General features: G+C 48.1%; 3 protein-coding genes across 3 annotated transcripts; all 3 read right to left on the bottom strand.

Moving 5' to 3' along the window:
• Positions 1–98: 98 nt before the first annotated feature.
• Positions 99–2533, bottom strand: rpl23a (ribosomal protein L23a). The gene is made up of 5 exons (XM_086130810.1): positions 2466–2533; positions 858–1038; positions 506–682; positions 350–419; positions 99–162 (listed from the first exon to the last, which is right to left on the bottom strand). The coding sequence occupies exons 1-5, from the start codon at positions 2488–2490 to the stop codon at positions 148–150; spliced, it is 468 nt and encodes a 155-aa protein (XP_085986936.1). The 5' UTR covers positions 2491–2533; the 3' UTR covers positions 99–147.
• Positions 2534–2724: 191 nt separating this feature from the next.
• Positions 2725–6914, bottom strand: ddx52 (DEAD (Asp-Glu-Ala-Asp) box polypeptide 52). Its single transcript, XM_086131376.1, has 15 exons — positions 6786–6914; positions 6355–6571; positions 6085–6224; positions 5732–5917; positions 5509–5652; positions 5234–5345; positions 5068–5140; positions 4504–4707; positions 4243–4333; positions 4030–4152; positions 3793–3943; positions 3327–3402; positions 3179–3250; positions 2914–3081; positions 2725–2831 (listed from the first exon to the last, which is right to left on the bottom strand). The coding sequence occupies exons 1-15, from the start codon at positions 6912–6914 to the stop codon at positions 2804–2806; spliced, it is 1914 nt and encodes a 637-aa protein (XP_085987502.1). The 3' UTR covers positions 2725–2803.
• Positions 6915–7149: 235 nt separating this feature from the next.
• heatr6 (HEAT repeat containing 6) lies at positions 7150–13725 on the bottom strand. The gene is made up of 19 exons (XM_086131375.1): positions 13401–13725; positions 13031–13138; positions 12823–12963; positions 12624–12739; positions 12389–12503; positions 12154–12255; positions 11887–12048; positions 11607–11821; positions 11186–11366; positions 10845–11051; positions 10491–10590; positions 9951–10417; positions 9770–9856; positions 9515–9649; positions 9057–9179; positions 8870–8994; positions 8694–8790; positions 8272–8476; positions 7150–8034 (listed from the first exon to the last, which is right to left on the bottom strand). The coding sequence occupies exons 1-19, from the start codon at positions 13704–13706 to the stop codon at positions 7484–7486; spliced, it is 3543 nt and encodes a 1180-aa protein (XP_085987501.1). The 5' UTR covers positions 13707–13725; the 3' UTR covers positions 7150–7483.

Here is a 13725-nt window from a genome sequence, read left to right as displayed (position 1 = left end):
TAGTCTTCGAATGTGAAAAGATCAAAAATGTATTTGCACAAAGAAACTCAAATTGTCATGCTTTGGCCAACTTATGTTATGAATACAGACAGCAGTGCTTGGTTTATACAAATATTTATTCGCACCCAAATTCTCTTTTTTGCCACTTTAGATGATTCCAATCTGTAAAAACAGAAATGGGAGGAAACATTAGCGGGGGGAAGAAAATGGTTGCACAGCAATGCCAAAAGAGTTCGTTGATGTCCTGGCATCAGTGGTTCCTTTGAAACGCAATCACCAGCATTCAGACGAATTCGTTTGAGCATGTCGCAATTTGAATTCTTTTCCGAAAAAAGAAAACCAAACTCACCTTGTTTGCAACATCCAATGCGTCGTAGTCTGGCGCCAGGCGGACGTATGCCTTCTTCTCGCCGTCCGGCCTGACAGGAAAAGGAAACCCTTGTGAGTACAACTCGTGGGTTTTCGGGGGGCTTTTGCCCCAAATTCTCTGCGCGAGCGTACGCACCTTATAAGCGTGTTGACTTTGGAGACATCGATGTCGTAGAGTTTCCTGACGGCGTGTTTGATCTGGTGCTTGTTGGCCTTAATGTCCACGATGAACACCAGCGTGTTGTTGTCCTCGATCTTCTTCATGGCCGACTCGGTGGTCAGCGGGAACTTGATGATGGCGTAGTGATCCAGCCTGAACGACACCGCACACGTCTCGTTAGTGCAAATCTCTTCACCGCCATGTTTGGCACGACTTAAGTTCATCGTTTGATGGAGGTGCATTAGTGGGATAGAAGCTGGACTCATGGCGTGTTCATACTTTGATCGCTTTTTAAGCATCACTTGGTCACCATCGGGCAGGCTCTTACTTGTTTCTGCGGGGGGCGCTCTTGCGGGGGTACTTGGGCTGCCGCCGCAGGCGGAGGGTCTTGGGGCGGCGGAAGGTCGGAGAAGTCCTGATCTTCTTCTTCTTCTGGCTGTGGACACCTTTGAGAACCGCCTTCTTTGCCTTCAAGGCCTTCGATTTGGCCTCGGTCTTGACCGGGACCGCTTTATTGGGGGGGGGGGGGGGGGGGGGGAATCAATAAAATTTAAAAAACATCATGCTTCCAACTAACTGCTTAATAAATAATCACATTGCAATTTCATACGCTTAACATTAAATTGGTCAATAAAATATAGGCAAAGTGAAAAGCTAAATCATTGTTATATATATATATAGTCATTTGCAGAAAACAGAATATTTTTACTTGCTTCTCATTGATTTAAGAGCTTGTAAAACCTAACCCTAAGATTGAATACAATTTTGTTGAACTTTTTAATTGTTAAAGTTTAATTAATTCAAATACATTTTGATTCATTTCCATTCCAAGATTCTTTTTCTAAACATTACTCAACTGATTTAAAGTTTTGTTTCATCCATGAAAATAAGCAAATTAAAACTTTTTTGGGGGGGGGGCAATGAAAACGATCCTCAATTGACTTTTTTGTAACAATCACGCCATTGCTCCAGTTGAACTACTGAAACAATCAATTTCAAAGACTTTTGGAAGTTTAATTTGAATGGAACATTGTGATCTGCTCAATTTTACCATTGGTTACTAAATTAATTGTTTCAATCTTAGTCTAAACTATTCAAACGACAAATGTATACATTTTAGGGAAATTGAATTTAGGGAAAGTGAGAAATTTGGAAGAGCACAAATATCCAGGCAAAGGGAGATTTGGCTTCGACTTTTTTGGAACATCCGTATGTCTCAGCAAGTTTAAACTATTATTAACGACAGTTGCAACTATTTTTCTGGAACACTTTAGGAAAGTGTTCTGTCTACTAAACAGTCTTTTCCCCTACACATAACAGGACGTCACCGCACCTCAAACGAACGTTACAGTAATAGGCCAGAAGCACACGACTCGAAACATGTCCGATTCAAGTTGCCAACCAAGTGGGCTTCTGATACGTGCCTTCAACCTAAACGTCTACACGCAAACCTTCCATAAGTAGGAAATAAAGGCTTGACATGTGACGTGAAATTATGTCCTCTGAATACGAAAATTTGGAAAGGAAAGACACGCGACCGTTTACGGGTGCCGAGTGAATCAGACGGATAAGCTAACATGCGTTGCGTGAAGCTAACACGTCAAACCGTCACGCCAAGCAGCCATTACTACGGCTGAGAACGACCAACAAGCATAACACACTCGATACAAATCTTGACAGACAATTGCGTGAAACGACAAAAAAAAATATATAAACATGTTACATGTAGCTATTGGCTTAGCCCAACACGTCCCCAGCATATATACACGCCGGTAACTTCGAACGCGTTGTTGATTAACATTACGAGCTTTTAGTTGGCATTTATTGAGGTCATCATGCAGACGTATGTTTTCCTGTTCTATTTGGAAATCGAGGTACAGTAAGAGTCGTACGTTTAGTGAAATTTGAGCACGAAAAGTATTCGGAACAGACGAACCTGCTTTCTTCACCTTCGGTGCCATGTTGGGAAAAGAAAGACCGTTTGGGGTTTCCGGAGCTACAATGCAAGGGCGATCTAAAGTATCGCGATATTTGGTCTGTGGCGCTGCGGTGGCGTCACCACTAACACGTCGTGCTGTAGGAAATTTTAAACTCACTGGTTTGTTGACTATTGATTACAGAAACGAAACAGTACATTTTCCCGAAGACTTAATTCAGAGTCATTATGATCAACAATAAACAGAGAAAAATCCAGATAGTAATACAAAGTTTATTTTTTCTTTATTTCGACATACAAAGACCAAAGCATATTGGAACATTTCCAAAGTCCATCTTCTACTCTTGTTGTGTCTTGGTCTTTTTTCTGCATGGATAACAAAACATTTGGTGCAAAAACTGGTTGGGAGGAGAAGTCGTAATTATTGTAAATCACACGGTTGTCTCACCTGACTTGTTTTTTCAGAGAATTTGCTGTTTTCTTCTGTTTTTCCAAATTTCTTGGGCTTTGCTTGCTTTGCTGGACTTTTTGGGGCGGTTTCTTCATGAGGATACGTGGCGTGGTGCAAATGGTGCTCCTGCTGGGAGGTTTCTTCTCCAGTCTCCTCCTGACTTTGCTTTAATACAACACAATATTTTAAAAAGAATGTATAAAGTTACTTCAACTGTGAATGCGCAAAAGAAAGAAAATGACTAAAAGTGAATCGTTTGTACCTGTGTATCCGCTTGAAGCCAACCATGTAGTCCGGAACTGGACATCCGGCTTGTTTGATAACGTTAGCGATGCTAGAGATATGACATTTAGCAACTTGTAAGACTTTTGAATGTAGCCGACTGCATCATTTAATCATCGCAATCATACCTTCGCAGGAGCGGCTTGTCGTTCTCTGTGAAGAAAGTGATGGCTTTCCCTCGATGGCCCGCTCGGCCCGTGCGACCTAAGGGCGGTGGCATGGATTCGTCATCTTTTAAAATCTTATCACTTAGCAAAAGGCCCTTAAATGTAATTAATGTAATTCTCTGTCTAAATAATTTTAGACATGGAAAATTGTTTAAAAAACAAAAAAGAAGAAAACACCAAGTAAAATGCAAGTGACACTGCCTTCACTAGAACATAACACAAATGAAGACAAGGAAATATAAAATCCTCATCAAATCCAACAAGATTTTAGATGTGAGCTTGAACTGAAAATCTGACACGAGTTCAAATCATTTTGGACTTTTTAAAAATGCAAATAGAACGGGTTGACGAACACTGATGGAAATACGTTGACATTACAAGTATCTTTTGTTGGAAACTAATTCAGGTCCATGCGAAGGTTGCTTACCTATCCGGTGAATGTATTCGACAGCGCTGGTGGGGAAATCATAGTTGAGCACCAGGTTGACGCCTTTGAAATCGATTCCTCGGGCCATCAACGCCGTGCAGATCAGCACCCAGATCTTTCCGCAGCGGAAACTCTCAACCACGTTGTCCCGCTAAAAGACCATCCGGGGAAGTTAGCGCCACTCAGTTATGACTGCAACATGCTTTTTTTTTTTTTTTTTTAAATTAAATATCCTACCTGCTGTTGCGTGCGCTCAGCGTGGATGACGTCCACATTGATGCCCTCGTAGACGAGCTCGTGGAAAAGCTCCCGCGCTCGCTCGATGGACTGGACGAACACCAGCACGGGAGGCAGGAAGCCCTGAAAACACAACAATCGAGCTTGTATCCGTGTGTATTTTTTTTTTTTTTAATTGATGATTATTTTGACAGCGGGAAGTGGCGTTCAAACCTTCTTGATGATGTCACGTACGGCCACCAGCTTGCCGCTCTCCGTGCCGACAAACAGCAACTCCTGCTCCACGGAATCCACCGCCGTGTTCCTAAATAAGATCCGTGTATCGAGGATTAATTTGTCAAATAAATTCATCCGATTCGGCACTACTTTTGAAGTAGAAATAATACTACAAAATATTAACACACTACAAAAAATGTTATTTCTACTCCGATCAACACCCAGAGTTCATCAGCGCCGACGTTCCTGCAGCCGTACCTGTGTCCGATGTTGACGGAGACCAGATTGTCCAGATTAAGACGGCACCACTTTTCCACATCCTGCGTGCAGGTGGCGCTGAAGAACGCCCGGCGCACCTTCGCGCCCGAGCACGCCTGGAAAATGGCCGCCAGCTGCTCCCTGAAGCCCTTCTTGCCGTCCTCGAACAGCTTGTCCGACTCGTCCACCACCAGCCACTCCACGCTGACCAAAGACAAGCGCCACTTGAAACACACTCACAACAAAACTACAGGGGGCGCCAAACCCTGAAACAGTTTTTTTTGCCAATCAAAAGACTGAAGACATTTTTGAGCGAACACTCAAATGTAATGAAAAGTACAATCCCACAATACTAATAACAAAATAAAAAAAATCCATAATTTCTTTCATAAAATAAAACGATCAACTAAAACTGAAAAATAAAATGCAGAGTTACATAAAAGAGGTTTAATTAAATTCATACATAATAAAAAAATATATATATCAATAACGGGGTTCCAATGAGATAAGATGAACAACTGCCAAATGCAACAAAACGGCTGCCGATGTGAGGTGACACGTTACCTGCTGAGGTCAATGGCGGGAGGATCCTGTTTGAGCAGGAAGACGAGTCGATTGGGGGTACTGATCAGGACGTCTGTGTGCGACGCAACAGGAGGGCATAGGAAAATGAACTCTTCACATGACTTTTTTTTTTTTTTTTGTCATTGCCTCTTTCAGCACACATTACCAAATTTTTTGTTTGATTGAGGTCCGAACTTGTTGGCCGCCACCGACGCTTTGTCTAGGATGCGGATTCGGAAGCCGGTACCCTCAGACAGGCGCAGCATCTCTCTGTGGGTCTGACAAACAAATGGTTGCTTAGGACTTCTTTCATGGTTAAGAATTCCAAAGTATGGCACAAGTTCTTATAATGGCCACTTTGAATCAAGAAGTAAATTTTTGAATGACAGCAGGTCATAATTATTGCTCTACTTACTGCATGAAGGGATTGTCATGAGTTACCTGGCTGGCCAGTTCTCTTGTGGGGGAGATGATGACCGCCCTGAATCCGAGCTTGGCGGGCTGCTTGAGGTGCGCAAGCAGCGGGAGGCAGAAGGCCAGCGTCTTGCCCGATCCCGTCGGAGCGCAGGCCAGGAGCTCGCGACACTGAAGGATGTGCCGTCATGATATCAGACGTGCGCGATCAACGCAGAGCGCACACGTGTGCGTGTGTGTTTGTACTCACCTGCATCATGAGCGGGATGGCCTGCATTTGAATGGGCGTGGGCGTACTGAGGCCGGCATTGCGCATGTTCTCCAGGAGCCGCGGGTTAAGCTGGTACTCGGACTGCAGCTCCTCGAAGGTGCACACGGGGTCCGGAGTGTCGCTGCCATGAACGTTGATGCGGTGACGAGAACGCAGGCGGTTCACCTGAATCACATCACGACATAACTTAGTCATTCATTACATACACTGAAACTTTTTTTAATAATAATGGATGACATAATAGTTCATCCATGGCAGGAAAAGGTCATCCACTCACACACAAAAAAAAGTAAAATATAAAAATATAAAACACAAAGAAATAAGAGTCAGACCTTCTCCCGATGAATCTGCTTCAGCCTTTTCAGCGACGACTTCTCCTTCCCATCGCCCCGAAGGTTCTGAATCTTCCCATCCAGTGAGGACATCCAGGTGATCCCGTCCTGCTTTGAGTTATTCAGTCCATTGGCATTCCCTGCAAAATGTTGACCATCAACCATTAAATTCATTTAAAAAATGATTTCATAAAGTACAATATGATGTGACGCTATTATCAACATACTGCATTGAAAGTGGCTCTGGAAGTGATTAAAAGGAAAGGTTACCTGCTATTTTTGCTGTCTTTTTCTTCTTCTTCACCCTCCTCTCCTCATCCCGTCGCTTTCTTTTTTTGACCCCGGCGCCGCTCTCATCTTCCTCCTCATCTTCATTTCCCTCCCGATCTTTGGCTGTGCTCTGCGCTCCACTCGTCCCGCCTGCGCCGAAGTAATCGATCGCAGGGAGCTGCTCGAACGACGCGTCTCCTGCATGCGTCCTGACAACCTAAAAAGAATATTTACAGACGGAACTGCGGCGTTACATCGAGTCGCTCGTGACATCATACCGTTCGTAAAACTTCCCCAATAAACGATAACGGTGGATGCTAATCACGCCACGTTGACACGAGTAGCCAAAATTCGAATGGATAGTTGCGATTTACATCCAATAAATATTTTTTTCCATCTAACAAGTCATCAAATACACACAATAGACCTACTTTGAAGCGAGACGCGTCCTGGCCGAACCTTTTCAGGTCGAATTTAGCTCCAGCTCCGAGTTTCCGAAACAACTCGAAAGCGTCCATCTTGGTTTGTAGGCCAAGCAAATGCGCATGCGTAGAGCACATGAGCTGCCGCCGCTTCTTCTTCTGTGGTTTGTAATGGCGGTCCAATTAGTTTCTTTACCACCAACAACTGGATTGGAGTTTACACTGAGCATGTGCATATAAAATAGAAAACTTGAAACAAGTACTGTATTGTCCATAATTAAATGATTTCACACAACATTATATTTTTTCAATCCAGATTCTTTAAGGAAAATATTGTCTGAAGATGTTCACTTTCAGAGACCTGACAGTGGGGTATACTGATTGTGTTATTCTTTATTTCGTTGGCCGAACTGCATTATTCGTCTTCCATGAATAATCACAGAAAACCAAGAATAAAAAAAATCTACAGTTCCAACTGTCTTGTAACCTCGATTAGCTAGAGAGCAGTCGAAGGTGCAGTCGACTTGTTCCCAAACATGTCAAACATGCTTTTGGTGACATGTCCTGAGTTTGAACATCAAAGACAAATGAAGATGAGCTGTGTTGAAATGATCAAGTAACATAAAAAAAAAATAGGCAAGCTTTTCATGGTGTATGATAAAAAGCCTCCATTAAGGCACAAGGGTGTCTGTTTTGTTGCAAGTTTGTCAGGGTTCCTCGGAGTCTTTCAGCAAATCCTCCAGGAAGCAAATCAGAGCCTCTTTCGCGCTCTCCTCCGTGTCGACCTCCATCGCCTTGAGTCTTTGAACCGTCTGCTGTAGACTCTGGACTCTTTGCTGGGGGTCAAAAGTGTCCCCCGCCGCCACGTCCTTCTCCTCCCCCGGCGCCCCCTCGGCTCGCAGGTACTTCAGCAGGTGCTCCCTGAGGCCACCGCCCTCCACGCCGGCTAGCGAGGCGGAGATTGCGTGCAGGTCCGACGGCAGCCCGAGACGCAGCAGGTGCAGCAGGGCCCGCGAGAGTGTGTGGCGCAGACTGGCGCTGTAGCGGTACTCCAGGAAGTCGTCCGTCTCTTCGCTACTCCGGAGCGCCGCATCCAGTGAGCGCCAAACGTGACCGAAGCGCTCGGCGTCGCCGTAGCAACGACGGTGGGCAGGCACAGCCAGGGCTGCTGCAGACTTGATGCGCACCTTGAAGTTTTTGCAGGAGCCCACCACCTTGCAAAGGGCGGCCAAGGCGTCGCCGGACCAGCAGGCGGACTCTATTGCGAGGGGGCAGCATTTAAGCAATGTTGACATGTATATTTACACATATTAAGCTAAAAGAATTTTTAAAAATCCATAGTAAACATATTTTCACGGCCAAGTGGAAAACCAGCTAAATGAATGCCCTTCACATGAATAAAGTCATCCGAGGTGACTTTGTGCAGGGTTGAAACCTGCATTGGTCAGCTGTCAATCACAGGACTGACACTCTGGCTTGGTTGCGGTCCACTTACCGAGCGGCAGGTCTGGATTCTTGAAGGCTTTGCCCAGAGCGTAGCAGGCGTTCCAGCGCACCTTCATGGTGGCCACCGACTGCACAGTCTTGACCAAAGCTCTCACGGCGTCTTCCAGAGGCTGCCGGAAGGCCGCGCGGCTCAGCTGAGCCTCGCGCAGGAAGTGCAGCAGGTTGCCGAGGGCTCGCACCGCGTTGCACTTCACCTGGGGGGGGGGACAAAAACAAACATGAAATTTGTGGTAGTTGTAAGTTGCAAAAGTTGTATTCAAATAATGTGCGGAAAAAAGTCTGCACCAAATGTTTCTTTTGGTGTCACCAAGTGCATCTCTACAATTCTTCTAATAAAGATCTGTACCCTAGCACTTTTTGATACTCATGGCGCTGCCAATACTAGAACATCTGATCTGACTAAGATGTCACCTTGTCTTTGTCCGCCGCCGACCGCGTGGCCGCTTGCAGCATCTTCAGCAGCAACATGTCCGACATCTCTTTCTGAAAGTCGACTTCCACGCAGTCCCTGGAGGAGACGAGAAGCAAAACGTCACTCGCGCACACAAACGGGCCCCGTTTTTTTTTTTTTTTTTTAAAGGTCTCACATGTTGACAAGGAGCGTGTCGGTCAGGTTCCCGAGAGACCATGCGGCCTTGGCGCGGATGTTGGAGGATCGGTCGTCCAAGGCGGCGAGGATGGCGTTGGCCGTGTCGGCCACAAACATCAAGTCCTCAAATGAAGACAAAACAATGCGTCAAGTCATTTTTCAGAATTGGATTATGGCCCCCTTACCTCTCTCAGGCAAGGGAAGAGCACGTAGACGCCCAGAGCCCTGACGGCCGCCATCTTGACCAGGTCGCTGTCGCTGTAGGTGAGGCCCAGCAGGACGGTGATGCACATCAGCTGCATCTTGTCCTTTGACAAGACACGCGCAAACGATTCCGATTCGGGTTGCGGTCTGGACGCGGCGGGCTAAGTATCCGCACTCGCCAGAAATCGCCAATGTAACCCCACAAAAAGTCATTTGATTTGTTGCTGGTTGCTTTTTTTTTTTTTTTTTTTTTTTTTAGAAAATTACTTCCAAGAGTGGTTGCAAAATTGACTACATTGGTGTCATGGACTGCACTTTGGCAAACTCTTCTCTCTTTGCAGCCACGTCAAATCGTGGAATGAACTTACGTTAAAATGGATTAATCGCCTAGCTGGCACGCGTAGAGAAAAATAAAAATGAAAAAAGGTGGGCGACTCACAGGCAGCTGAGCGAAGGCCTGCGGCAGGATGGAAGCGAGCGTGTCGCAGGCGCTGGTCTGCAAGGTGGGATGCTGCTGGTTTTGCAGCGCGCCGTTCAGCGGCCCGCTCAGCACCTCCGTCCAGAACTGCACCACCTTTTGATGCGAGGTCATTAAATGTATGTCAAGCCGACAGTGAATTTTTCATTTTGAAAATTTCCCCCGTGGCTGGACATGCGAAATTTTTTATGTGCGCGCATCTCAACGCCAACGTACTTGGTTGAGGGGAACCCGCGGGCCCCCCGGAACGGCGCTCTCGGCCTGGTACTGCTGAATGATTCCGGTTCCGAGCTCCTCGAGCAGCTGCGCAAAGGGGGCCCAAAACGCTTAAACGATGACGTTTGACGGACATTTTTGACAGACATTTTGATTTCGTTTGGATTTTACGAGGGCTAACCTTTGCGCCGTGAAGCTGTATGGACGGGTCGCTCTCGGCCAGGCAGCGAGCGCAGAGTTGCCCGATCTCGCACAGGCAAGCTTGGGACAGCGAGATGTAACCTCGCACCAGGTGGGAAAGCACCTGCAGGGCCTCCAGGCGCACCGGCGACGGCTCCAAGGCCGAGCCTCCGACGCCCTCGCTGTCCGAATGCTCGTCCCTGGGCTGCGTCACCAGCGCGGCGCACAGCGTCAGCAGCCACGGCGGGCCGCCCGCCGCCTCCTTTGGCGTGCGGGGAGCCCGCGGCGAGGGGGTGTCGCCCGGTTGTCGCCAGCTGAGGGCGCGAGAGTCCTGCGGCGTGAAGGAGCCGCTGCCGCTTGCGCTGCTGCCCTCTGGCTGCCGGAGGAGGAGCTGCACCTCAGGAAGCGGCGCCTGAGTCGTCACCAAAGCGCCGTAGAGCGTCAGGGCCGACACGCGCACGTTTGTGTCTGAGGGAAACGGTTTCGTTCAGTTTAAGAGCGGATTTCAGGCATATGTCCGAGTGTGGAACTCAATAAAGACCTCTGTGGCGCACATATGGTCGTATCTGCTTCCATAGTGAGCTGAGCAGGCCGGGCCTCAGGCGGTGGTACGGCGCGTTGGACACCAGGTGGGCCAAACACTGACAACAGAGGAAATGTATTTTTTCCTTTAAAATACAGCCATGCTCAACCACTAATCGCGAAAACCCACGAGTAAAGAAGTAATTATAATTTCCCGACAATTATAGCACCACTCTTGCCAAAGAGAACCTCTTCAACTGACTTTAACACAGTTCCATTTACAAAGATGCCACAAGATGGCGGAAAAGCACTCGTCTTGACTCTAAGGAGCTTTAAGAAGAAAAAAAAATTCAAGGAATTGATGTACGAATACCTTGATGACCTGCGTGAGAGTTTGAGGAGACGTCTCGGCCATGAGAGCCAAACTGAGGGAACGGTGGAGCTCTCGGACGGCGGTGGCCAAGGTGAAAGAAAACGGCGTGTAGGAAGTGCGCGGCGAGGCCGTGTCCTCCGCCACGGCCAAGAACTGCCGGGAACCGTCCAGCATGGCCGACAGCGCCTGGAGGGCGCACGTACGGACCTAAAAAACACAGACCAGGTGGGGAACCACTGCCGATTTGTGTGGCGGGGGAAGGGGGGGGCGTTGAAGGCTTTCGCGATAGCTCGGCACCACACCGTGCGGAAGGGCGCAGCCAGGCAACGCTTTTGGCCTACCTTGGGCGAGGGGTCTTTCAGTATGATGGTGAGCAGCGTGAGCGGCGGTGCTGCTCCGTTTCCGACAGGAGCTTCCGGAATGAAGGAGGACCAGTAGCCGTACAGTGTCCGCTTCTCCACCCACTTGACCACGGCCAGCAGGCAGTGCAGCGCCCCCTGGCGTACGCGGGCTTGCTGAAGCCTGACAGTGGAAGGAAAGGCATTGTTTGGCATTGCCATCTTTCATTTCATTGTATTTTTATCATTTAGCAAAATAGGAAATATTTTTTTCCCCCCGCAACTAAAAATGAGAAATAAATAAAGAGCAAGTAAAATTTAAAATGCCTCTCATGACACCGAAATCTCGCGCAATGGGCAGACGCATTTTGTTTGGCATTACTGTCCATGTGGTTTCAGGCTGTTTTGTATTTAATTTCACTACCTTAGCTTGCCCTGCGCGCTGCCTTCCGAGTCAGAAAACTCTGAATCCGAAGTATTCCGCTTCCACGAGGGGTACAAAGAAACCACCGAAGCTTTGCCTTCACTTCCTGTTTTGTGAAGCGCAAACGCCGCCGTCTCGCCGTCATCCTCGTCGTCCCGCCTGCCCTCCTCCACGCTCGGTTTCTTAGCCTTCCCTCTGGAACTCCTTTTCTTGTTCTGCAAAAACAAAATACTGTCGGTCATCCCGTCAGAAGACTCGCACTGGAGGTCGGCCGCCTCACCGCAGTCGCTTTCCCCCCGCCGTCCTTCGCCGCCTGCGTTGGTTTTGGGGCTTCGTCGTCGGGTTTGCGTGCAGAAGGGCTCTCGTAGTGTGAGAGAGGTGCTGGGTAGAGCACGGCAGGCCACGTCACGCTGACGCCTGGGGTTCCTTGGAACATGAGCCTCTGAGAGAAGGTCGGCTGCGTTAATAGACGAATACTGAGAATACTAAGGCTGGCGTGAATTTAACCTATTCCAATTTTTAGGCATTGATAAATTCATTTTGTCACCTTGAGAGCGGCCAGCACCGATCCAACCACCTCGTCGCCACCGAACTTCCACTTCCCGCCCAGCAGACAACAATGGAGTCCTTTTAACGCGGCCTGGAGCACCTGCGCATGCAACGGACATTCTCAGATCATGGTGGATGGTGACTCATTCGTCCACGTCCTCACTTTGAAATCCGTCCCCCAAAACGTTCCTGACATTAAAACAGGTCCAAACGAAGACACAAACGATGCTTACAATGCAGTAAAAGAGTTCATCGCTGTCGTCCGGTCGGGGCGCCTGCAGCGTTTGCAGGAAGACCGAGAAACACACGCTCTTGTGCCCGTCATCCAGCGGCGGCTGACCCGAAATCCTGCAAGGAGACAAAGCGCAGGAGGAGCTACTGCACACATCCAATCATTTTCTGTTATTTTAGGCCTATTACAGCCTGCAAATGATATTTGTCGCCTGTGGCTGAAGATATCAAGCCCACCTGACACAGACGTTAGCCATACAGGTGAGGGCCGCGTGACGAAGATCCATATCAGGCTGAGAGGGGGCGCCGTAGAGCAGGAGGACTCCGCCTTCTCCCAGCAGGTTGTCGAGGTGCTTTAAAAAATAAATAAAAAAAGACGATAAATTAAAAGTTGCAGCCGTGGTGGTGTCAACAAAGTGTGCGCAAGACGTGGCACCTGGTGGCACTGCTGTCCGTTGCCGTAGATAACGGTGGCAAGCGCCTGCAGGACCCCGAGGTGCGTCCACGTGCTGCACGCTTCCAACGCCGCCGTCAAGTATTTCAGCAGGATGTCCAGGGTCTGTTTGTCCATTATTACCTTTAAAAAAATAAAATAAAATAACGGTTTTGATTTCTTATGACTTATTGAGTAAATAGTCACCTACCCTGAGCTGGTGGAGGAGGTGGTGCACGAGCTTGCATAGCTTGACAACCAAATGTTCTTGATTCATGGGCACAAGACGAGTGGCATTCACCAGCAGGATGCAAACATCCTGAAATTAAAGTTTGTTTGTTTTTTTCTTTTCATTTCACGTATTAGACGTAAATTATTGCATCACTGTTAGATAATTCACATGGTGTCCAAATGTTGACATGTTTTCATGTACATAACCTCGTCGTTCCATCACACACCACACATTTTTGAGAACCCCGGACAAGTGCACTCTTCACGGTTGTGAAGGATTCGGGATTCTGCTTCCACTTTAGCCCCTGGAACAAGACAGTTAAAAATGACACTCGGTGTCCTATCCTCACCTCCGGCTGAATGTTAAAGTTGGGCTCTAAGCTGCGGTTGAAGGGCTCGGAGATGAGCTGGTCGAAAAGGAGGTTGAGCTCCTCCCGCAGCTTGCTCGAGTCTACCCGCAGCCCTCGCACCTTGGCGGCACAGCGGCAAAAGAGCCGCTCGGCTTCCGTCTGCGGCCGGGCGCCGCGCTGCCACGCGTCGGCCCCCTGAGGCGTGAACGGAGCGGCATCGGCGGAGAGAGGCACCGAGGGGAAAACGGGTAAATCACGTCCGATGACAGGCGCAGACGACGCCGGTAAGTCGCCAAGAGCCGCCATTTTGGTTTGTATTCTATTA

This window comes from Hippocampus guttulatus, chromosome 15 (assembly GCF_054856545.1).
Source record: "Hippocampus guttulatus isolate MCC_2025c chromosome 15, RoL_Hgut_1.0, whole genome shotgun sequence".
In the NCBI taxonomy this organism is placed as follows: Eukaryota; Metazoa; Chordata; class Actinopteri; order Syngnathiformes; family Syngnathidae; genus Hippocampus; species Hippocampus guttulatus.
The sequence above is the reverse complement of the archived record's forward strand: the minus strand, read 5'-3'. Positions and strand labels throughout refer to the sequence as shown.